Genomic DNA, 27,039 nt, shown 5'->3' on the forward strand with positions numbered 1-27,039 from the left:
CTATATAGAGTAATAAATAAGTTACAAGATTGTGAGCAACTGCAAAATTACCTCGATAATCTTGTGAGATGGACAGCTGGCAATGGTATGATGATAAACAGGGTTAAAAGTTACGTTGAGAGTTTCACAAATAGGAAAAGTCCTCTAAGTTTTAATTACTGCATTGATAGGGTATGAAATGAAATGGCGTATGGCTTTTAGTGCTGGGAATGTCTGAGGACACGCTCGGCTTACGAGGTATGGGTTTTTATTTGACGCCCGTAGGTAACCTGTGCATCATGATGAGGTTGAAATGATGATGAAGACAACACATACACCCAGCCCCCATGCCAGCGGAATTAGCCAATGATGGTTAAAATTCCCGACCCTGCCGGGATTCGAACCCGGGACCCCTATGACCAAAGGCCAGCACTCTAACCATTTAGCCATGGAGCCGGACGTCGATGGGGTGAAAGTTCCTTATGGGGATCACTGTAAGTACCTAGGTGCTAATAAAAGGAAAGATCTTCATCGGGGTAAACACATAAATAGGATTGTAAATAAAGGCTACAGATCTCTGCACATGATTATGAAGGTGTTTAGGGGTTGTAAGTAAGGGTGTAAAAAAGAGGGCATACAAGTCTCTGGTAAGACTCCAACTAGAGTATGGTTCCAGTGTATGGGACCCTCACCAGGATTACTTGATTCAAGAACTGGAAAAGATCCAAAGATTTATCTGACCCTTTAATAATTAAGAGGAGAATTCCTCAAGGCAGTATTATTGGACCTTTGCATACTGTGGAGGCCACTGCGTAGTCTACTTGGAGCCACCGGCAGTGCCAATGCACTATGAGAGACTATATCTCATTACCAAAAATTGATGCCTGCCCAGCCATCAGATGATAGAGATGTTGATTCCCATAGGAAAATATTTGTCCTGAATGAGCAAATTTATAATACCATTATAAATGGTCTGTTACTGAACCACAGTATGCACTAGCCATGCTTCTTGGTGGGTGTGCTATTTACCAACTGATGAGCCCAACTTAGCACACTGGGGCGAAACACTGGCAACCAGGAATGAGTTAGCTGGAAAATTTATAATGTCCAATAACATTACTATCGGTTTTATTTGTGCCAGGGAAATGAATTTTTTTAGGAGAAATAATCCTGGATGTTCTGTGTAATTTTTAAATAATATGGTACTGTTATATTTTTATTCCACTTGTCTTATAGGTGCTGCCGGATTCCTAGTGTCTGGAAACCGAATAATCACAAAGTTACTGCTTGATGATCAGCGCGTCAATACTATTATATTTTTTGTGATGTCAATTGCTATCATAGCATTGTGTTTTGGGCTTCATCAGGTTGTCAGGAGGACAGACTTTGTGCAGTTCTATGTGACTCTATGCAGAGAATCACATAAAATTGTATTAGAACCAACAGAGGATGTTGGCTTGGTAAGTAATGGTGTAGTAAAATGCTTAAATTACTTCTGGAATTTTTAGTGTAACTCTTGACATTTTTAGCAACTAGCAATTATATTACTAGAATGTTCTTTATACCTTAAGAGTGTTGTGTGGAAGAAACACCATATTTGTGATATATTTCCCAATACCTATACTCCTTATGTAGCACACAAACATAACACACTTGTACAATATACCTAGGCAAGTAAATAACTTTCTCACTGATGTTTAACTTATTGTGCAACAAAACTGTATATGCCCCATACCTTTGTATGTTGAGTTGTTTGAGTCATCAGTCCATAGACTGCTTTGATGCAGCTGTCCATGCCACCCTGTCCTGTGCTAAACTTTTTATTTCCACGTAACTACTACATCCTACATCTGCTTGTCGTATTCATACCTTGGTCTACTACTATTCTTACCACCTACAATTCCCTCTAAAACTAACTGAACAAGTCCTGGGTGTTTTAAGATGTGACCGGGTGAGTTGGCCGTGCGGTTAAGGGCGCACGGCTCTGAGCTTCCATCCGGGAGATAGTGGATTCGAATCCCACTGTCGGCAAGATGGTTTTCTATGGTTTCCGACTTTCACACCAGGCAAATGCTGGGGCTGTACCTAAATTAAGGCCACGGCTGCTTCCTTCCCACTATTAGCCCTTTCCTATCCCATAGTCGCCATAAAACCTATCTGTGTCGGTGCAACGTAAAGCAACTAACAAAAATTTTAAGATGTATCCTATCATTTATCTAGCCAAATTGATCTCTCACCAAATCGATTCATTATCTCTTCATCTGCGATTTGGTCTACCCACCTCACCTTCAGCATCCTTCTCTAACACTACATTTAAAAGGCTTCTATTCTCTTTCTTTCTGAGCTAGTTATCGTCCATGTTTCACTTCCATAGATACCACACTTCATACGAAAGTCTTCAAAAACATCTTTCTAATTCCTATATCAATGTTCGAAGTGAGCAAATTTATTTTCTCAAGAAAGGCCTTTGTTGATTTTGCTAGTCTGCATTTTATGTCCTCCATACTTTTGCCATGGTTAGTTATTTTTTGACCCAAGTAACAATATTCAGCTATCGGAACTTCCTTTAAGACTTCATTTCCTAATTCCTGCATCACCTGACTTTGTTCGACTGGATTCCATTTCTTTTGTTTTAGATTTATTTATTTTCATCGTGTACTTCTTCCCCAAGACTGTCCGGCTCCATGGCTAAATGGCTAGCAAGCTGGCGTTTGGTCACAAGGTTCCCAGGTTCGATTCCTGGCAGGGTCATGAATTTTAATCATCATTGGTTAATTCTGCTGGCACAGAGGCTGGGTGTATATGTCATCTTGATCATCATTTTATCCTCATCATGACGTGCAGGTCGCGTACGGGCGTCAAATCAAAAGACCTGCACCTGACAAGTCAAACATGTCCTCAGAAGCTCCTGGCACTAAAAGCCATATGCCACTTCATTTCCCCAAGACTCTGTCCATACCATTCTGCAATTTCTCCAGATCTCCTGTGGTCCCAGATAAAATAACAGTATCATCAGCAAATCTCAGGGTTTTGATTTCCTCTCTTTGGATTGTGATTCCTTTTCCAAATTCCTCTTTGATTTCCTTTGCTGCCTGTTCTATATAAACATTGAAAAGGAAGCAGGGCAAATTGCAGCCTTGCCTCACTCCTTTTTGAATTGCTGCTTCTTTTTCAAAGCCCTCGATTTTTTCACTACAGATTGATTTTTATACTAATTATAGATAATTCTTCATTTTCGGTATCTGATCCCGATCACATTCAGAATCCCAAGCAGCTCGGTCCAATCAGCATTATCAAATGCCTTTTCTAGATCTACGAATGCCATGTATGTGGGCTTGCCCTTCTCAATTCGGTTCTCTAAGATCAGACTTAAAGTCAGGATTGCTTCATGTGTTCCGACATTTGTTCTGAAGACAAACTGATCTTCTCCCACCTAAGTTTTAGCTTGTCTTTTCAATCTTCTATAAATAATACATGTTAAAATTTTGCAGGCCTGAAGTACTAAACTAATGTTGCAGAGGTTTTCACAATGTCAGCACCAGCTTTCTTGGGAATAGGTATAACAACACTGCCGAAAATGGGATGGCACCTCTCGTGTATCGTGCATCTTACACACAATGGAAAAACCTTTTCATGTTGGTTTCTCCTAATGCAGTCAGTAATTCTAGGGAATGTCGTCAATTCCAGATGCCTTGCTCCTATTTAGGTCTCTCAAAACTCTATCAAATTCTGACCTCAAAATTGGGTCTCCCATTTCATCAGCATCAACAGCCTCTTCTTGTTCCAGATGTAACAGTTGGATATGTTCTTGCCATCTTTCTGCCTTGTATTCATTCCCTAGAAGTGGTTTTTCCATCTGAGCTCTTAATATTCATACATCTAGTTTTCCTTTCTCCGAAGGTTTCCTTGATTTTCCTGTATGTAGTATTTACCTTTCCTAGGACATTTGAGAATATGTAGTGAGGGAGTGTTTCCATCTCAATGGCGTGAGAGAATTCCCAAGCCAGGTAAAGATCCAAAACTCCTGGATAGTTATAGGCCAATATGCCTTACAAATGGCCTTTGTAAGCTATTTGAAAGGACGGTTAACCGGCGTCTTGTGTGGGCCATGGAAAAGGAAGGTCTCTTATCTAACTACCAGTGTGGTTTCCGCTCTCATCAGTCTGCCACTGATCATCTGGTCGGACTGGAGAGTGCTATTCAGGAGGCCTTTCTCCGGAAGTAACACATAGTCGCCGTGTTTTTTGACCTGGAGAAAGCTTACAATACTACCTGGCGACATGGAATTCTCTCCACTCTACACCAGTGGGGATTTCAGGGAAATTTGCCAATGTTTATTGAGAACTTCATGTACCTCTGGCTCTTTCGAGTCCGAATAGGGAATGCATTATTTCAATATTATGTTCAGGAAAATGGAGTACCTCAGGGATCTGTACCGAGTGCCACACTGTTCACAATCGCCATCAATGGCGTAGTTGCCGCTGATGAGCCAGCAGTTGTTTCATCGCTGTATGTAGATGACTTAGCTCCATTTCGATAAGAAACTAACGTGGCAGCCCCACATCCGTCAGTTGAAGTTTGCCTGCATGAATTGACTTAACATGCTTAAGTTTCTCAGCGGCACTTCGTTGGGGGCTGACCGTGCGGTGCTGCTGCGACTTTACATGGCAACGGTCCTGTCCCGTATTGACTATGGAAGTGTGGCTTACGGCTCAGCATCAAAATCTATGCTGAGCCTTTTAGACAGTATTCACCATAGCGGAGTTAGGCTGGCAATGGGAGCTTTCCGTACTAGCCCCATTCTCAGCCTACTTGCTGAAGCGGGAGTTCCACCTTTACGGATAAGGAGGCAGCAGTCACTCCCCACGTACACTGCCAAAATTCATGAAATGCCGTTACATCCAGGCTATCAGTGCATTTTTAGTACCCAAAACCACCAGAGGTACCAAAACCGGTCGAATGCCACATGGCCGGTTGGGTTTCGAATTGTTAGCTTGTGTCATGATTTGAATATAAATATCGGTGGTTGTCTTGAACAAACTCCGCGGTCAGTTCCGCAACTGGATATTCGTCTAGTCTACTCCGTGGACCCAAGGAAAACACGAATTCCTCCATTTATCGGAGGTATTTCCAGGAATTTGTTCACCAGTATCCAGCCAGTTTCCACTGTTATTGATTTTTTGCCTGGGCCTAAACACCCAGCAAGGAAATTTTACGAGGCACGTAAAAAGAAATCGTATGTTAATACAGAAAAAGGATATAAACAAAGTTCAAATCCGCAAAGGTCGGCTAATAGGGATAGAGAAAAAAGACGAAGTAAATATTTATATCAGTTAACTCAATTTCAGTTCCACAATCAATGTAGGAAAGCAGTCAGAACGGTCCTTCATGAAAACAATGAAAGATGTCTGATTAATTCTCTACATGTATATGGCTATTTCCATGAAATATTAGGTTATGAAAATAGTTTAGTGAGAGAAAATTATCCCCCAAAAGTGAGTGAAGCTACACAAACGGTTCACAATGACACGTTTAATGATGTTATATCTAAAGATGAAATACAGCTTGCAACAAGTAGAATTGCGGTGGACACTTCACCTGGACCTGATTACATCATCGTTAGAGCTATTAAAAGTGACATAGCTTCCGAGATAATTGCCACAATAGCCACTCGTATGCTTCAAATAGGACAGGTACCACCGTGTTTTAGAAAGGCAAGAACCGTTCTTATACACAAGGGAGGTGCCCCTGATGACACTGCAAACTGGAGACCGATCACAATATTTTCTGTTGTTAGGAGAGTAATTGAGCGAGCTCTTGATAAACGCCTGAGAGAATACGTTGCTTTTAATCCACAACAACGGGGATTTATATCTTCAGCCGGTACACGTATCAATACTTCTACACTCAATTCGGTTTTAAATTCCGCGAAACTGAACAAAACTGATCTAACAGTGATTTTTCTAGACGTCAGAAAGGCGTTTGACAACATTGGGCACCATCATTTACATGAGACTCTTAGTACATTAGGAATACCTGAGAAATTAAAGGAACTAATAGTTAATCTCCAGACAGGAAACACTACAAAAATAGAAACTGTAACTGGAAAGACAGCTACCTTAAGTCTTAAAAGGGGTGTTATGCAGGGCTCACCTCTTTCTCCCTGCCTCTACAATCTAGTGACAGATCATATTTTAAATGAACTAACTGAAGACTCTCTCATAAGCCACTATGGATTTTCTATAGCACCACATCTTCCACTTTTAAGGATCATGGGTTTCGCTGATGACTTGGTAGTCATAGGAAATAGTCGAACAGCAGCACTTGAGCTCTAGAAAGTCACAAGAAGATTTCATGAAATAGGGCTTTATATCAACCCAATGAAATCTATGGCAATCTGCATCGAACGCGGGAAGTTAATCGAAAACCCAGCTGAATTTAAGAGGTATGATATATCGAGTTTGCAACGTGGGGAAACAATCCGCTATCTGGGAGTTAACTTTTCAAATGAAATAATTTTTCAACGTACACAGGAGCTTAAAAATTTACAGAATAAAATGGAGAAATAGGTTTCTTCTCCACTATTACAGGCTAACCAGAATTTTAAAGTAATAAACACAGTTATATGCCCATCTCTCATATACCCATTCCAAACTATCAAGCCAGAGAAGATTCCGAAAAAGTTCCTTGCTGATACAGACATACACTGAGAAAAAATATAAGGGGTTGGGACTCTTCTGTGCCACTTGGGAAGCTCATCTTCAGCGCATTAACATCTGTAAGGTACTATTAAACTCAGGTGACGAATACATCCGTGCTACGAGAAATCTGAAAGAAGAAATAACTCTCTCACTACAATCCCTAAATGTCCCTTCATCTGACAATTTGCTACATCCACACCTAGAAATAACTGATGCCAGGTAAGTGAGAAGAATACTGAGAGAGAGGGTATTCAGTGAGTGGTATAACTTGCAGCAGAAAGGAAGAGGTGTATGTTTGTACAATGAATATACTCCTGGCAACTCCTGGATTCGAGACCATCAAGGCTTATCATCTAGTGAATGGCGTGAAGCAGTTAAGATGACAGCAAATATATCAGCAGTTAGATCGGTACCAGGAAGATCTCAGAATGATTCCCTTTGTAGGGGCTGCCTCAAGGAGATTGAAACTCTTGCTCATGTTCTGGGATCTTGTCCTCTTGGTGAACTTTTAAGGAATACGCGTCATCATAACATCCGCTCATTCGCTCATTAATTGCGACAATGCTGAAAGACCATGGTTTCCAGGTATTTGAAGAGGTTCATGGCTTAGCGGACAACGGAAGCCACAGAAGGATCAACATCATTGCTTTCAAGAACAAGAAGAGAGGTTACATCATTGACCCCACAATTCGCTTTGAAAGCCATAAGTCACACCCCTCAGATGTTAACCTCGAGAAGAGGAATATTTACATACCAACAATTCCTTACTACAGGGAGAAATACCAGGTAGAGGAAATCAACATAGTAGGTCTGATGATTGGAGCTAGGGGAACGATTCCCATTTTTGCTGCTAATTTCTGGAAAAAGATGTCTCTGCCAGTTACAACATTACGGGAGATTGCCATTATAGCCTTAAGGGGTTCACTGATAATTCTAAGAAATCACTGTTACAATTAGGTTACCTTCAACATTTCTCAAGTACAGTATATCTATTTCTCTTCTAGAAATAAATGTAAAAGTATACTTTGTCACAAGGCAGCCTCTGCATGAGAGGAAGTATTTCATAAAATAAAAATAAACACGGATGGTTCTAAAATCGGAGGTAATGTTGGTTGCTCTTTCATCACCAATGATATGAGCCACAGATCTCATTTCCTAGTGTATGTAGCGTGTATACTGCGGAGCTTTATGCCATCTTAGAGGCTCTGCAGTTTGCACTGAGTGACGAAAGAAGCCACTTTCTTATGTGTACCGACTTCTTAAGCTCTCTGCAGTCTATTGAAGTCTGTTTCTCGCAACACCCACTGGTGCAGCAGATTCATGACCTTCTAGCCAGGTTAAGTGATGCTGGCACCAGAATCACTTCCGCGTGGCTTCCACGCCATGTTGGAATTGCAGGAAACAAACTTGCGGATGAAGCTGGAAATGAAGCGGTACTTTTACTTCCAAGACCTGTCAATGTACCTGCTAAAGATATTTGTTCTCAGCTACGTCAAACCATCTTGGCATCCTGGGAATCGGAGTGGCTAATTCAGCCTGCAGGAAACACTCGAACGCATAATAGCCGATGATGCAACTACTGCTGATCTCGTCTTCCGCTTTATGTGCAACAGTGGATTAATCAAGGGTATATAAATTACAAGTGTACTGTTACTCAGGGAACGCATGTTTGCTTTTGTTTCGTTAGTAATTTTTTGGCCTAATTCAGTAAATTTTTGTTTCATTGTGTACTGCGTTTCTGTTGAATAAATAATTTAGTTTTTAAATTTTTTTCCATTAATTTCTTCAGAGAGGATGATTACCTCATTGTATTTCCTCTTAAAACAAAATTCACCACCACCACCATCCTAGGACCATACAACCTTCACCATCCTTGCACTTCTATTTCAGCCATTCTTTCTTAGCTGTCCTGCACTTTCTGTTGACTGGGCCGATGAACTTCGATGTTAGGCACCTTTAAACAACAATCATCATCATCATTATCATCATCTTCTTTCTGTTGACTTCATTCTTTAATCGCCTGTATTCTTTTCTGCTCACCTTATTTTCTGCATTCTTGCACTCTTGTTGTTCATTAGTCAGGTCTAGTATCTCCTGTGGTATCCACTGATTCTTAGTTGATCTTTCCTTTCTTTCTAACCTTTTCTCAGCAGCCCTACTGGCCTCATTCTCCAACGACTGTCCATTCTCCCTCTACTGTATTTCCTTCAGCCTTTTCATTTAATCCTTGTGCAACATATTTCTTGAAATAATTCCTCGCACTCTTTTCTTTCACCTTGTCTAAATCCCATCTCTTTGCATTCCTTCCTTTTTTCAATTTCTTCAACTTCAGATGGCTTTTCATGACCAACAAGTTGTGTCAGGGCCAACGTCTTCTCACGGGAAAGTCTTGCAATCCAACACCTGGTTTCTGAATCTCTGCCTGATCATAATGAAGTCTATTCGATACCCTCTGGTGTCTCCAGGTCACGTCCACATATACAGCCATTGTTTGTAGTGTTTAGCCAAGTATTAGCAAGGACTCAATTATGATCATTCCAGAATTCAACCAGCCAACTTTCTCTTTCATTTCTTTGTCCTAATCTGAATTCTCCTACTTCATTACTGTACGTTCTCTTTCTTGGCCTATCACTGGATTCCAGTCTCTCATCACAATTAGGTTCTCATCACCTTTTACACATTGTATTAAATCGTCTATCTCTTCATATACTCTTTTGATTTCTTCATTGTTTGCTGAACAAGTAGGCATATAGACCTGCACTATCGTGGTGGACATTGGTTTGATGTCTATTTTGATAACAATAATCCTTATATTATGTTAGTCGTAGTAGCTTACCTGCTGCCCTGTCTGACTCGTTGGCTGAATTGTCAGCGTACTGGCCTTCAGTTCAGAGGGACCCGGGTTCGATTCCCGGCTGGGCTGGGGATTTTATCCTTCATTGTCTAATTCCAGTGGCTTGGGGGCTGGGTGTTTGTGCTATCCCCAACATCCCTGCAACTCACACACCACTCATAACACTATCCTCCACTACAATAACACGCAGCTACCTACACATGGCAGATGCCGCCCACCCTCATCGGAGGGTCTGCCTTACAAGCGCTGCACTTGGCTTGAAATAGCCACACAAAATTATATATATACCTGCTGCCCTATTTTCTTATTCATTATGAAACCAACTCCTGCATTTTTCCTGTTTGACTTTGTGTTGATAATTCTGTAGTCGCCTGACCAAAAATCCTGCTTTTTCTTCCAACGTACTTATAGCAAGTACATCAAACTTAAGTCTATTCATCTCCCTTTTCAGATTCTCTAACCTACCACAATGATTCAAAGTTCCATGCTTCAACTTGCAGAATGTCAGTATTCATTTTCTTGATGATTGCCCCACCCCGCCTCGTGTAGTCCTCACCCAGAGATCCACATTGGGGACTATTTTTACCTCCGGAATATTTTACCTGGGAGGAAGCCATCATCAGTACATCATTCATACAGAGGGAGCTGAATGTCCACGGGAGTTAGTTATGGCTGCGGTTTCCCATTGCTTTCAGCCGTGTAGCATTATCAACACTGCTAAACCATATTATTATTACAAGACCATATAAGTCAGTTATCTAGACTGCCACCCTTGCAACTTCCGAAAGGCTGCTACGCTGCTTTCGATGAATCATTTGTTAGTCTGGTCTCTCAACATATACCCATCCGATATGGTTCCACCTGAGGGTCGGCTATCTGCTCCACTGGGACGCATAAGCCTCCCTAAAACTGCAAGATCACACGGTTCGAAGGAAATTGAATATTCAACTCAAAGGCTGGTTTGATCCTCAACAGCTATCATAGATGGTCTGGCCATCAGATCAGAGACATAAGAGAAATGAGGAATGAGCTAGTTTCCCGTTTTTTTCCTCATCCAGCCAGAAGTTGCTGTTACATATCAGTCTGTTCAGACTACTTAAATGCATGCATCAACCAACCCTATACCAACTTTTTTCACCATTCCAAGCAAGGACTGGCTGCCTAAGGAATGGCATCACTAGCATCACAAATATGTCAGTCACTTTCATATTGTCAAATCAATCAATCAATCAATCAATCAATCAATACTGATCTGCATTTAGGGCAGTCGCCCAGGTGGCAGATTCCCTATCTGTTGCTTTCCTAGCCTTTTCCTAAATGATTTCAAAGAAATTGGAAATTGAACATTTATTGAACATCTCCCTTGGTAAGTTATTCCAATCCCTAACTCCCCTTCCTATAAATGAATATTTGCCCCAGTTTGTCCTCTTGAATTCCAACTTTATCTTCATATTGTGATCTTTCCTACTTTTATAAACGCCATTCAAACTTATTCGTCTACTAATGTCATTCCACGCCATCTCTCCGCTGACAGCTCGGAACATACCACTTAGTCGAGCAGCTCTTCTTCTTTCTCTCAGTTCTTCCCAACCCAAACATTGCAACATTTTTGTAACGCTACTCTTTTGTCAGAAATCACCCAGAACAAATCGAGCTGCTTTTCTTTGGATTTTTTCCAGTTCTTGAATCAGGTAATCCTGGTGAGGGTCCCATACACTGGAACCATACTCTAGTTGGGGTCTTACCAGAGACTTATATGCTCTCTCCTTTACATCCTTACTACAACCCCTAAACACCCTCATAACCATGTGCAGAGATCTGTACCCTTTATTTACAGTCCCATTTATGTGATTACCCCAATGGAGATCTTTCCTTATATTAACACCTAGATACTTACAATGATCCCCAAAAGGAACTTTCACCTCATCAACGCAGTAATTAAAACTGAGGGGACTTTTCCTATTTGTGAAACTCACAACCTGACTTTTAACCCCGTTTATCAACATACCATTGCCTGCTGTCCATCTCACAACATTTTCGAGGTCACATTGCAGTTGCTCACAATCTTGTAACTTATTTATCACTCTGTAGAGAATAACTTCATCCGCAAAAAGCCTTACCTCCGATTCCACTCCTTTACTCATATCATTTATATATATATAAGAAAACATAAAGGTCCAATAATACTGCCTTGAGGAATTGCCCTCTTAATTATTACAGGGTCAGATAAAGCTTCACCTACTCTAATTCTCTGAGATCTATTTTCTAGAAATATAGTAACCCATTCAGTCACTCTTTTGTCTAGTCCAATTGCATTCATTTTTGCCAGTAGTCTCCCATGATCCACCCTATCAAATGCTTTAGGCAGGTCAATCGTGATACAGTCCATTTGACCTCCAGAATCCAAGATATCTGCTATATCTTGCTGGAATCCTACAAGTTGAGCTTCAGTGGAATAACCTTTCCTAAAACCGAATTGCCTTCTATCGAACCAGTTATTAATTTCACAAACATGTCTAATATAATCAGAAAAAATGCCTTCCCAAAGCTTACATACAATGCATGTCAAACTTACTGGCCTGTTATTTTCAGCTTTATGTCTATCACCCTTTCCTTTATACACAGGGGCCATAGCAACTTTCCATTCATCTGGTATAGCTCCTCCGACCAAACAATAATCAAATAAGTACTTCAGATATGGTACTATATCCCAACCCATTGTCTTCAGTATTTCCCCAGAAATCTGATCAATTCCAGCCGCTTTTCTAGTTTTCAACTTTTGTATCTTATTGTAAATGTCATTGTTATCACATGTAAATTTTATTACTTCTTTGGCCTTAGTCTCCTCCTCTATCTCGACATTATCCTTGTAACCAACAATCTTTACATACTGCTGACTGAATACTTCTGCCTTTTGAAGATCCTCACATACACACTCCCCTTGTTCATTAATTATTCCTGGAATGTCCTTCTTGGAACCTGTTTCTGCCTTAAAATACCTATACATACCCTTCCATTTTTCACTAAAATTCGTATGACTGCCAATTATGCTTGCCATCATGTTATCCTTAGCTGCCTTCTTTGCTAGATTCAATTTTCTAGTAAGTTCCTTCAATTTCTCCTTACTTCCACAGCCATTTCTAACTCTATTTCTTTCCAGTCTGCACCTCCTTCTTAGTCTCTTTATTTCTCTATTATAATAAGGTGGGTCTTTACCATTCCTTACCACCCTTAATGGTACAAACCTGTTTTCGCATTCCTCAACAATTTCTTTAAACCCATCCCAGAGTCTGTTCACATTTTTATTTACCGTTTTCCACCGATCATAATTACTTTTTAGAAACTGCCTCATGCCTGCCTTATCAGCCATATGGTACTGCCTAACAGTTCTACTTTTAAGACCTACCTTTCTATCACATTTATTTTTAACTACCACAAAAGCAGCTTCATGGTCACTAATACCATCTATTACTTCAGTTTCCCTATAGAGCTCATCTGGTTTAATCAGCATGACATCCAAGATATTTTTCCTTCTGGTTGGTTCCATCACTTTCTGAATCAGCTGTCCTTCCCATATTAACTTATTTGCCATTTGTTGGTCATGCTTCCTGTCGTTCGCATTTCCTTCCCAATTGACATCTGGCAAATTCAGATCTCCCGCTACAATCACATTTCTTTCCATGTCGTTTCCCACATAGCTGACTATCCTATCAAATAATTCCGAATCCGCGTCAGTGCTACCCTTTCCCGATCTGTACACTCCAAATATATCAAGTTGCCTATTATCTTTAGAAATGAGCCTTACACCTAGAATTTCATGTGTCTCATCTTTAACTTTTTCGTAGCTTACAAATTCTTCTTTCACCAGAATGAACACTCCCCCTCCCACCCTTCCTATCCTATCTCTACGATACATACTCCAGTGCCGTGAGAAAATTTCTGCATCCATTATATCATTTCTCAGCCATGATTCAACTCCTATTACAATATCTGGTAAATATATATCTATTAAATTACTTAATTCTATTCCTTTCCTTACAATACTTCTACAGTTCAACACTAACAATTTTATGTCATTCCTACTTGATTTCCAGTTCCCTGTTCCCTTATCACCACTCCCTAGGCCATCCCGTTTCCCTGAATGTACCTCCCTATTACCCTTCCAAACAAATTTCCTAACTTATACGTACCACTGCGGTTTAAATGAAGGCCATCTGAGCGCAGATCCCTATAGCCAAGGATGAGAATGAGACAGGTCAATGAAAGTAAAAACTTTGATCAGCCCATGCCAGAAGGCATAATGCACTGTAAACACTATGTCTTGCCAGCATGGGAATCATATATTTAAATACTGCTCTTTGGATTTAACAGGTAATATTTATAATAACATGATACTGATGTCTCAGACTGCCCTAAATTTTGTAAATTGGTAAATTTGTGGTCTCTTCTACCAAATACTGTTAAATCTCGTAAACGTGTTTCACAGAAAAGAAAGGAAAAACTAGCAGGACTTGGGATATTGGGAATGAAAGTGGGCATTCAAAAAGAAATAGTCATAAGCACTCCCTAGGGGGCTTAAATAACTAATAAATAAAAAATTATTATTATAATAAATTAAAAGATACTGATACTCTCTGAATGTAATAATTATCTTCACTGTTTCAAAAAATAATTGCTTTATTATCAGGGTTTTACCATTAATAGAGTAATCTTCTTCTTCTTTGTTGTTTTGGCCTACTGAGAACCACAGTGCTCGTATCTTCTCGCCATTTGGGCCTTCTGTTTTCTCCTCTTCCAGTACTCCTTCATTTTCTGGCTTTGTGCCAGCTTTCTTTTCTCTGTCCACATAAGTCTCCTGGTCCCTATGTTCTTCCTACTAGTAAATGACGTTGGAAAAATTCCCCGCTGGATGGCTTGCTGAAACTGTGGACTCACGCGGAGTCCCTAATTGTTCCAGATCCAACTTGACTGAAGGGATCCACTTATCCCTGGATACCTTCCCTCTACCTGCCACAGTGAAGATCTTGTTTGTAAGTCTGCAGGGTTTCATGCAGGTTAGGTGCCCATCGAAGATCAGGTGCCTTTTTCTTATATACACGATGGTGTCTTCCTGATGTTCATATATATCATTGTTATGCCGAATTCTGTAGGTACCTCCCTCTTCTCTTACAAGTCCCAGTATTCTCCTCTTCATTTCTTATTATTCTTTTCCTTCTTCTTCCACCATCTCCGTACAGGTTGGCAACCTTCACAGATTAATTTGTCCTATTTTGCATTCTCATACCAGAGTCACTATATCTTGGATGTCAAACAACTGTCAGAAATCCAGAGAGAATTTATTGATTTATGTAAATGGATTAATTGATTTTTTATTCTCTTGGTGTTTACTCAGATCTTAGAGTGTTTTCTAATTTGGGGGATTCTGGTATTGTTTTTGGAAAGAACCATGCCATTTGTCGTATGGTATCATATGAGTACTAACTCGCTTAAGTGCGACCAGTATCCGGTATTCAGGAGATAGTGGGTTTGAACCCCACTGTCGGCTGCCCTGAAGGTGGTTTTCTGTGGTTTCCCATTTTCACACCAGGCAAATGCTAGGGCTGTACCTTAATTAAGGTCATGGCTGCTTCCTTCCCACTCCTAGCCATTTTCTGTCCCATCATCGCCAGGAGACCTATCTGTGTTAGTGCAACTTAAAGCAACTTGTAAAAAAAAAAATGTTTAAAAACCTTATGATTATGCTGGTAGTTTGTGACTGCCATTGCTCACATTTTATGACACAGAAGGATATAAGTCAGTTTGGTATACTAGCCGTATGAGCAGTGATGGGAAAAATACAAAATAAAAGTAATTGGGCTTTTATTTTATTAGCTTCCTGAAAATTATTAAGGCTGTCACAATGACAAAGCATAACAAAGACACAAAATATGGTTATACAGTTGCTGATAAAAGATAGGAAAATAGTAGAAGAGATTAAGGACAATAACACATTAATATGTATCATATAAATGATTTCATAAAATTGCGACAGATCCCTTCACTGCCGAGACTGCAATGTCTTTTATGGTATTATTAGAGATGCCTAGCATTATGCTGGTCTTTACAAAAAGGCTTGGTATTGTTCTGAGAGCACCCTCCATCAATCCAATCACCTCCATACATTCAAGGTTGTTTTCATAGTAGGGCACTGTAGGTTCGTAGATAGCCTTCTTCTCGTTGTCAACCTCCTGTGGCTGGTCTGAATTCAGTTCAAACCTCACAGTTGAATCTAGAACATAGCCGGTTTTTGAGTCATCCTCAAAGGCTGTGATGTCTATTTGCCTCATGCTTTCCTGTATAGCAATATCAGAGACTTCCACATGAGTGGTATATCCTCTCCTTTGTAAAAAGTTGGCTAGCATGTGACGAATGTTGTGGTGATGCGCAATGCAAATAGTTTCACTATGCGGGCAAAAGCCAAGGACGTGTGGAAGGGTGTCGATCTCAATGTGGCAGTGCCAACAGTGATTACCCTCCAGATTTCTCCCCAGCACAGTTCGGAACGCAGCAACATTACACAACATTTTGAGAGTTACCTGAGTTACATGAGAAATATTTTACTCAATTATAAATTACTTTTTCAATAAGCAATCAGTAAAATTACAATTACTTCACGGAATGCCAGTCTTTAAGAAATCACTGACATTTTTTTTCACTAGGTGCTGGAATTTTTTTATCAAAGTTTGAAAGGAAAAATATATTACTCCATTTTGTGTTTTACTATAGGGGCATGAACTGACTATCATCACTATGTAAGACCAAACAGGATAGCTTGGAACTTTCAAAATGTTTGCTCCCAAACAAAATTTGCATGGCACACTCATTTTCTCATTATTTTGAGTGCTATATAATTCAGGGGAATGAAAATTCCTCAACCCCTTTCCTGTCGCATGTTTATTCTGTCTTCATTCTAGACCTTGTAATTCATGTTTATCCAAATCTCGACCAGCAATTTTTAACAAGCTGCAAGAAATGAACGAGTGCACGTCACATCCTTGACTTTGTATGCTTGGCGTGTCACCTTGCAAGTGCTGGGGGAAAGTCCAAATTTGACGAACTCTTGATGCAATGTATATCAATTATTAGAATGTAATGATTACTATACCTGGAGTCATGTAAGGTTGTTCCCTATAAAACCAATATGGCTGCCCTAAGTATGGCTGATCACTGCTGTCAACTTGACAAACTCATTCTTGGTTGCGAGCATTTCGCGCCAGTGTGCCAATTTGAGTTCATCAGTTGGTAAATGGCACACCTACCAAGACGCATGGCTAGTACAGCTAGTGGAGGCCACTATGCAGGCTACTTGGAGCCACAGGCAGTGCCAATACACTATGAGAGACTTAGAGTCTTTTACAAAACAATGATGACTGCTCAAGAATCAGATGATATAGACTTCAGTTCCTAAAGAGAACTTGAAATATGAGGATTAGAGCAAAAGTCATGCCAACTATTTTTTTTTCTTGAAGGTACCAGTCCAGTTGGAAAATGTGACATATACAGAGGAAAGGCCAAGGTGTTAACTACATGTGTGGACAATGAATAGCACTGAAATATCGTAACACACTAATTTATTACGGTAGTATACGGGGCAATATGGCCTTCCCGGTGAAAAAGAATGACAACACAGTGCACATAAAGTTGACATGACAAACCTGGGCCTAAAGACCCTCAAAGTAGTCCCCACACGCTGCCATCGATGTGCGAGGTGCTGAATACCATCTGCCTCAGCATTTGCCGCACCACGTATGAATCGGGTCACCTGTTGGCGCACAGCATTAGCAATGTCCTCTGATGTTGCAAACCGCCTACCATGCTACCATGTAGTGGTTCCATAATCTTCGAATGAGATCAAAGTCACAGGGCGAAATGTCGGGAGAGTACGGTGGGTGCTCCAATTCTTCCCATCCCCAACGTCACAGTAACTGCCCTACACACTCTGCTTTATGTGGTTTTGCATTGTTGTGCAGGATTATTGCACTGTCCACAAGATCCGGATGTTTCTCCTGAACGCCACGTCATACCTGTCGCACCAGGAAGTTCCTGTAGTACTGTGTGGTCACTGTTCTGCCATGTAGAACAAAGTGGCAAACAATGACACCCCTGAAGTCATACGCAACGATTACCATCAATTTGACTGGAGAAGGATTCTGATGGACCTTCTGCCTCTTTAGTGATCCAGCACGTCGCCACTCTGCAGAATGACGTTTCAGTTCTGGTTCGTATGCCCTGGCCCAAAAGTTATCGATGGCGATTATTCGCGACAAGAATTGTCATAGGTACAACATCATAACTGGTGTAAAACCTTCAATTATTATGTTTAATATATTTTAATTATAGTTTATTTAATGCTAAATTATCTTTTATTAAATGTTAAACATGACTAGTACATGGTTTCCCTGTAATTATGTAGTATAAATTTGTATAACTTCAAATACGTATTGTGTATAAGTCTAATCTCAAAATTTATATCGTCGAAAGCGGTAGAAAATTCCATAATGTTCGTATGTTAGACTTACTGTACTATAATTTTGTATATGTGAAGGGTTCTGGAAACTTACTGTAAAGTTTTATTATCCAGATACATGTAGAGACATTAGGAATGTTGTAGAGGTTTCCATGTGTATTGGTAAACAGTAAACAAAAGTTCGAGTACCCATTCGACTAGCTGGTCGATCGATGTTTTGAGTGTGTTCCATTAGTGTGTTATAAGAACTCTTCCAGAAATTGATAATTCTAGATGGTTGATGGAATAGTATATATATATCGAGCTGTCATTCAGTGAGACAGTCAAGTCAGGACTCAGTCAACTGTTGGACTCGGAGTCAGGGTTGGACTCGAAGGCAAGTGATGGACTGCAAGTGACTGTTGGGCTCCGAGGTGGAGTCGGTGAGTTCAAGATAGTGTATGTTATAGTGCGCGAGTCAGTGTTGTTGATATCTGTACTTGTCAGAATCAACTTCAGGGTACTCCACTATTAAGAGTTACAGTGTCACTTGCTGATATGTATAATATTGTATGTTGTGAATTATCATGTAAATAAAGTAATTTATACAAGGAAATGAACATGTTCTTGTGTGATATTTATTTATGTAAAATAAAATCGCATCGCAGAACGATAAAATTGGCGACAGGATAGGACAGGACACTTCAAGACTCGGCAATGAAAATCGAACAAATGACCATGGCGATGTTACAGAAAACGCTGGCATTCCGAGGTTTACTGACAGCTGGAAGCAAAACAGGCCTACAAGAGAGGCTGAGCTAGGATTTGATAGACGAGGAGGAGGACCCAGGCAGTTTTGACTTCGAAGTCACCTAAGAGGAAGAAACCAACGACCGGGTAAGCATTATGTTTGCACAACTGCTTTGATTCACGGCCAGTCTGAAAAAATTGAGGCCCAGTCCCAAGAAATAAAGGGCCAAATCAATTCTTCGGTCAAAGATCTGAATGAAGATATTTCAAAAATTAATGACAAAATCAGTAGCTTAGAATTATACATAGATAAAGTAGTACATGATATGCACACCTTGGAAAACAAAGTCGGGGAGAAGTTTGGATAAATTGAGCAAGAGTCCAACAATCTTAAAACCGAAGTACGCCAGAAATGTACGAAGTTTGAATCCGAGGTTAATAGAAAAATATTATCCCTGGAGAAAAACATTTCTATAGGCAGTAGTCAATCTAGCAGAGGTATGGACTTCCCCTTTGGTATACTGGTTGACCCCAGAGTTATCAAAGACAGCCTACCAGAATTTCATGGGAGGCTTGAGGAGTGTCCTAAAACATTTGTAAAGACATCGGAGTCTCTACTGGGTAGGACAAATATACCTACGGAAATATATTTGCAAATCGTTAGCTAGCAACTAAAAGCGTCAGCAGGGGCTTGGTGGCAGAACATTAAAGGGCAGCAACTAAAAGCGTCAGCAGGGGCTTGGTGGCAGAACATTCAGCCTCGACTGGGAGAAATTCAAGAAAGAATTCATCCAGAGATTTGACTCGGAGGCTGTCCAAACTTCAGTACAAAAAAAGTCCCTAACTGAAGCACAACCCAGTGGAATGAGAGCAGGAGCTTTTGTAATTAAAAAAAACTCCAGCTTTTTAAGAGAGTCCGCGAAGGGGAGAATATTGACACAAGCGTCCCTTAAATAATTGAGCTGCTACATGATAAGGTTCGATCACTTGTTAAGGTGGCACAACCAAAAACATTTGAACAGCTTGTCACATCGTAGCAAAACTAGACAAAGAAACAAGTTACCATGCCTCAAAAACAAAAACCTCAACAGTAGAAGAACCCCGGAAATGCTACTGATGTGGGCGAACCGGGCACCTAAAAGACCACTTCCCGGAAAACTAGATCGGGACCGTTTGAGTCGGGGAAAGGATGGTTCCAGAAGAATAAAGAAGCCCCAGAGACATTACACCTGGCTAGAAGGTGAACATATTGGTCAAATCTATAGTGATGATGAACCCAATCCACCCCACCCGGCTATTAACTTGACGATTAATGACAAGTCTTCCATCGCTATCCTGGATACTCAAGCTCCACACTCGTTTGTGAATATGAATGTAGTAAAGTTATTAAATCCTGTTCATCCTGCTACGGTGGCAACAGTCAAGGGGGCAACCCATGACATACATTACAAGATTGAGGGTTGTACCTTTCTTCAAGCCAAGTGTTCTACTGAAGTCATAGATATCCCGGTAAAGGTTGTCAAGGATTTGATACCTGACATAATATTAGGACACGACTTCTTAACTAAATATAGGGTAGTGATAGATTATACAGCCAATGAAATATTCTTTGGTAATAAAAACAGAATTAGGTTGGCATGGGTAGAAAATAAAGCCTTTGAGTTGGAAATCAATGTATTGGCCGAACTGAAAACAGGGCTGTTGAGGGTGGAGGAGAAGGAAGACCTTGAGAAATTGCTGAAGAAGTTCCCTGAGGTCATTACTGATAGGATTGAATTTACCTCAACGGTAAAACATAAAATAATTTGTAAGGATAATGCCCCAGTTAAACAAAGGCCTTACCTAATTAACCCAGATAAACGAAAATTTGTAATAGAAAAAGTCAAGGAAATGGAAAACCAAGGATTGATTGAACCTTCAGTATCAGGATGGGCTTCTCCAATAGTATAAGTTTAACCTCAAAATCTATATAGTCGAAAGCGGTAGAAAATTCCATAATGTTCGTATGTTAGACTTATTGTACTATAATTTGGTATATATGAAGGGCTCTGGAAACTTACTGTAAGATTTTATTATCCAGATACATGTAGAGACATTAGGAATGTGTAGAGATTTCCATGTGTATTGGTAAACAGTAAACAAAAGTTTGAGTACCCATTCGAATAGCTAGTCAGTCAATGTTTCGAGTGTGTTCCATTAGAGTGTTGTAAGAACTCTTCCAGAAATCGATAATTTTAGATGGTTGATGGAATAGTATATATATATATCAAACTGTCAGTCAGTGAGACAGTCAAGTCAGGACTCAGTGAAGTGTTGACTCGGAGTCAGGGTTGGACTCGAAGGCAAGTGAAGGACTGCGAGTGACTGTTGGGCTCCGAGGCGGAGTTGGTGTGTTCAAGAGAGTGTATGTTATAGTGCGCGAGTCAGTGTTGTTGATATCTGTACTTGTCAGAATCAACTTCAGGGTACTCCGCTATTAAGAGTTGCAGTGTCACTTGCTAGTATGTATAATTGTGTGTTGTGACTTACCGTGTAAATAAAGTAATTTATACAAGGAAGTGAACGTGTTTTCATGTGATATTTATTTACGCAAAATAAAATGCGATTTTTTTTGCGCAGTTGCAGCTCATTACGCAATATCCTGTGGACGGTATGTTTCTCGATGCCACTTTCCCTCTCTAACTCCAGTAGCGTCCATCATCTGTCTTCATCCAGGAGCTGCTCGATGACGGCACGTGCCACGTCGGTTCGCACACTGACAGGTCGTCCTGAAAGTTGCTCATCACTGGTTGACACACGTCCTTGCTGAAACTTTCCTACCCACCGTGCTACTGTACGGTATGGTTGGGCATTATTCCTAAGGGCTTCCACTAATTCACTGTGACATTCCATCACATTTCTCCCTCGGAGAATGGCTATTTTGATGTAAGCGCGCTGTTCAACACAGGTTACTTCCATCTTGCACGACACTCACCGACTGACTGATTTCACAGCCCTTGCTGCGCTACTACCAGCTATCACACAGCCATCTGTTATTCTGCATACACACTATGCCTGCAGAACTTCCACACGACACATATACGTTTGTGATCGGTTCACATATCTACAAGAAAAAAATAGTTGCCATGACTTTTGCCCTAATCCTCGTATTTGTAGTGAATGAATAAATTCATAATTCCAAAATAATTGGTCCATGCTAGTTATCAAGTGACGATCCCAAATTGGGACACTGGGGCAAGACACTGGCAGTCGAGAATGAATTAGTTGGAAAATTTATAATTTCCAATTTCCAATAATTTTCAATAATGGACCAATTACTGTATATTGGAATTATGAATTTACTCATTCAGGACAAATATTTCAAGTTCCCTTTGGAAATTTAAATCTGTATAAAAAACTTAAGATGTAGCAGTGTCCATACTGCCACATGAAATGTATCATGGTATACATAATCAAGTCTGTTTTCTAGTTCACTGAGGAATTAAAACAAAACAAAACCACACGCATGCACTCTCTCCATACTTATTTTAATTTTAATTTTATGCATTTCCTCACTTTATTTTGATATACACATTACTATAACTGTATTCTTAAAATTAGAGACATGTCATAGTTGTATGATTCGTTGTGATTTTCAGAAGTGTGAGTGCGTACTTAGCATGTATCTTTTCTTCCTTCTTTCCTTTCTTTCTTTCTCTCTTTCTGTTTGAATGTTGTTTTCCTTCCTTCCTTCCTTCCTTCCTTCCTTCCTTCCTTCCTTCCTTCCTTCCTTCCTTCCTCATGACCTTTTTTTTCTTCAAATCAAAATCACATCAGAATCTCTTTATTTGCAAATGAGGTGTCTACCTCGGTGCACACCTCGGTGGCAAATGGTACACTAAAATACATTATTGTCAAGCACTAAATCTTAAATTAACAAGAGACGAAGAAAATTTTCGTAGAATACAATATTATACAATTTACACTAATAATTTTTTCTATTAAACACACAGCTCATCCTTAATAAATTTATATTGTTTACAAAATTCTACTTATAATACCTCATGTACTTACAAACATAGTCAACTTATATACAGTACCGTGAAATTACTTCTAATAATACTATGCAACTGGTATCAGATTAAAATTAACATTGTATTTATTTACATATTTATATTTTACCCATTTTGGAACCTAAGTAGCATAACGATCTGCTGGGTCTTAACCAGAGCGCCTATGCCACCACTTATCAGAGTTCCTGAAGGGCCTTCACAGCTACCATAGCGGTCTCAGGGCCTTCAAAGTCCCCACTGTACTTCACCCCTACAGGCAATCCCCTACTTGCGCTGTCCAAACTCCATAGACCAGGGATGGAATTAATTTAATCACACACATTTTTTATTTACAATATCCTGCACTGGTCAAATGCCCTCTAACATTTCATTTATTTTCTCTGTTGCTGTTTATTCTCTTCTTGAATATCTGTACAGATTTTGGAAAAGGATCAAACACTACCCCTGGTAAACTGTTCCACTCCTTCACCCCTTTCCCAATGAATGAAAATTTACCCCAATCGCTTCTGCTACTTGTGGTTAGTTCTGCCAATATAATTATTTTCCAACTGAAGCCTTTCACGTATTTCTCTCCATGCTTCTTCTCCTGTATAGGATCTATATAATCCTGTAAGTCTAGTTTTCTCCCTTCTCTTACTTAAAGTTTCCCACCCAAGTTCCTTTAATATTTCTGATACACTACTCTTTCTCCTGAAATCCCCTGTTACAAATCTTGCTGCTTTCCTCTGCACACCATCTAGTTCTTTTATTAGGTATTCTTGGTGAGGATCCCAATCACTGTTTACATATTCCAATAATGGACAAACCATACCTAAGTAACTTTTTTTCTTTTAATTCCTTGTTTCATCCTTTAAGTAGCCGCATTATGACATGTAACAATCTGTATGCTTTCCCAACAATGTCATCAGCATGACCATTCCAGTGCAAATTACTTTCAAATCTCACACCTAAGTATTTGCACTTGCCATCTTTTGGGATAACTATCTCATCCAAAGTATATTCAAATTCAGTTTTAAAGCTCCTGTTTGTAAATGTTGTAACAGTTGATTTGCCTCCATTAACCTTCATATTATTTTCTTCAACCCATTCTTGGATACTCTCAAGGCCCCTTTGTAATTCTCAACAGTCCTCAATGTTATTTATTTCCCTATAAACAATTATGTCATCTGCATACAATCTTATTTCGGATGTTATATTCTTCCCTAAATCATTTGCGTATATTAAGAAAAGTAACGGACCGATTATACTACCCTGTGCAATTCCCTTCCAAACTTTCTCTTCCTGTGATATATTATTTCCTACTTTGACTTTCTGAACCCTTGAATTTAGAAATGTTCTTATCCAACGTATAACCCTTATGTCCAATCCTATTCCCTCCAATTTCTTTAATAATATTCCATGTTCCACTCTATCAAAGGCTTTGGAAAGCTCTATGGCTACGCAATCTAACTGGCCTCCTGAATCCAACTGATCTGATATGTCCTGCTGAAATCCCACCAGTTGTGCCTTACAAGAAAATTTCTTTCTAAATCCATACTGGCTCCTCATGAACCAATTTTTATCATCACATATCCCTCTGATGTACTTTGCTATTAAGCTCTCCAGTATTTTACAAACTATACTGGTGGGGCTGATTGGTCTGTAATTCTCTGGTTTCCCTTTATCACCCTTACCTTTATAAATTGGTATTATTGTAGATTCCTTCCATTCCTTTGGTATTACACTATTATTTATGACATAGTCTAAGAGAAATTTTAAATAAGGCACTATGTACCCCTCCCCATTGTCTTTAATACCTCCAAAGTAATTTGATCACTTCCTGCTGCTTTTCCTTGCTGAAGCAGTTGGATTTCTCTGAAAATATCTTCATTTGTGAATGAGAAGCTTCTTATTTCCCTATGTGTCTCTCCTTCTCTATCTTCTGTTATGGTTTCCAACTCCTGACAATCTTCTACTGAATCTCTGAATTCCCTACTAAATAGATTTGCTTTCTCAGTATCTGTTAAATAGCGTTCACCCCCTTCTCCCACCATTGTAGGAATTTGGATTCCTTTTCCTTTCTGATTCCTGATATATGAATACAGCTTTTACCATTTCCATTTGTGGTCATTAAACTCTTGAAGTATGCCATTCATATAATTCTCTTTTGCTTCCTTTTTCACTCTATTCAGTTCCCTCATTAGCTGGTTTTTTTTTTTTTTTTTTTTTGTTTCTCTATTCTCCCTACCTTCTTTGATTTTCCTGTTTACTATTCTACATTTTCTTTTTAATTTTCTTATTTCCCTTGTATAATAAACAGGGTCTGAGGTCATTTTACCCTTCTTAACAGGTACAAATCTCTTCTCTCCTTCCCAAATGATTCCTTTAAATTTAGCCCAAAGTGTATCCACATTACTCCATTCACTTATCCAACAACTGAATTGTGATTTAAGGTAAGTCCCAAATTCATCAACTTTAGTTTTTCTGTATAATTTCTTGTCTTGTGTGACCCTCTTATTAAGCATTTTTGGTACGAGTCCTATATCCATTATTACATTCCTTCAATTACCTCAGTTTTATCAACAATTTCCCATGGTTTAACCAAGAATACATCTAGCAAGTTATTGAGACGAGTCGGTTCTTGTACTACTTGTGTAAATCCTCCCTCCCAAATTAACTTATTTGCCAGTTTCTGTTCATGGGCTTCACTTGCACCTCCATTCCATTCAACTTCAGGCAAGTTTAGATCTCCCCCAATTATTACCATATCATTATTGTTTTTATGAGTATAATCTATTATTTTCTCAAATATTTCCATGTCTCTTTCCTCTCTTCCAGGCGTATATGTTCCTATAATTCCCACCTCCTTCACATTATCACAAACTAATTTTATCCCTAAAATTTCATCCCTTTCATCAGTAAACCATTCATGTGAACAATAAGTTTCCTTCACCAGAATAAACACCCCCCTCCCATTTTATCTCCTCGGTCTCTACGATAGACTGTATATTCTTCTGGAAAGACTTCTGTATAACCCACCCCTTCTCTCAACCAAGATTCCACTCCTATCACCACATCAGTCTCATAAGATTTCATCAATGTATCGAATTTTAATTGTTTATTAACTACACTCTGACAATTTACCAAGAGCAATCTCAGACCCCCTTCCTCCCTAAAACTTGACTGTTGCAATTGGGTAACGTTTGACTCATGAGTTGAGAACTTCCCTGGAACCCAGATCCTTGTACATAGATCTTGATTTAAGGATCTGGGTTTTCTGGCAAGTTTCCCTGTATGTGGCAGTTTAGTGGTATGGGTTTTCTTAAGTACAGATTAGTTTGCAAATCTCTGTTGATAATTATAGCAATTTGTCTACAGAGAGTTGCTTTTCCATTACCATACAGATGTAACCCATGCCTAGTGAACATTTGCCTGCCAAGAACTAAAGTATCTACTACATAGACATTTCTGAAACTCTTACATAATCTCTTGATTTTTATATTTACATCATGTACAGCTTTGTTCACACACGAGTCCTCTAAAAGCTCATACCTGGGTGGCACATTAACTACAATTACTTTTGAGTTAGGTAGTTTGGAAATCTTACCCCTGAGGGTCGTAATTAGTTCCTCACCTTCATTTGCAGCAATGTCATTTGTACCACTCACAATCACCACATAATTGTCCTTCTCTAACACAGGATTACAACTTGAAAGGACGTCTTCCGTTTTGGCACCTGGTTTTTATTAGTCCTAAAACCTCAGTTTCTGGATTCTGCAGCTCATCCTTGATGCCTTCTGCCATACCCCGCCCTTGACTGTCTGCGTAGAAATGGATTTTTTGTGATCTTGACTTTCGGTTGGTTTTCTTCGTCTGTAGGTTACCTCCATTGGATTTAAAATTATTTGGAAAACTTGGTGTGTCTTCTTCTGGAACTTGTTGCAATAACTGAAATCTATTTGGCACTGCAAAGAATTTTTTCCCAGTTTTAAGTTGTACGTAGTTTCTCCCATATGTTTAACATTAGGCCTAAAATGGCTACGCGTCACTTCCGTCCATGGCGATCTTTCTTCTCCAATGTCTTGTTTATCTTCCAGTTCCTTTATTCTGTCCTTTAAGTTTTCATTTTCATGTTTCAGAGCACATAAGTCTTCTTGTAGCACTCCTAAAATCTCTCTTTCTTGTTTGTTCTGCCTCACTATCAGTTTGTTTACACTCGGGGCACAGCCACACACTTTC

General features: G+C 39.5%; 1 protein-coding gene across 1 annotated transcript in view; it reads left to right on the forward strand.

Annotated features, from left to right (window-relative positions):
- Ent3 (equilibrative nucleoside transporter 3) overlaps positions 1-27,039 on the forward strand; it is a 124,971-nt gene that overhangs the window by 47,219 nt on the left and 50,713 nt on the right. Inside the window, exon 5 of the mRNA XM_067146082.2 lies at positions 1,216-1,439. Coding sequence (XP_067002183.2) covers positions 1,216-1,439 — 224 coding nt within the window. The remainder of the gene's footprint in view (positions 1-1,215; positions 1,440-27,039) is intronic.

Source organism: Anabrus simplex, chromosome 4 (assembly GCF_040414725.1).
Source record: "Anabrus simplex isolate iqAnaSimp1 chromosome 4, ASM4041472v1, whole genome shotgun sequence".
Lineage (NCBI taxonomy): Eukaryota > Metazoa > Arthropoda > Insecta > Orthoptera > Tettigoniidae > Anabrus > Anabrus simplex.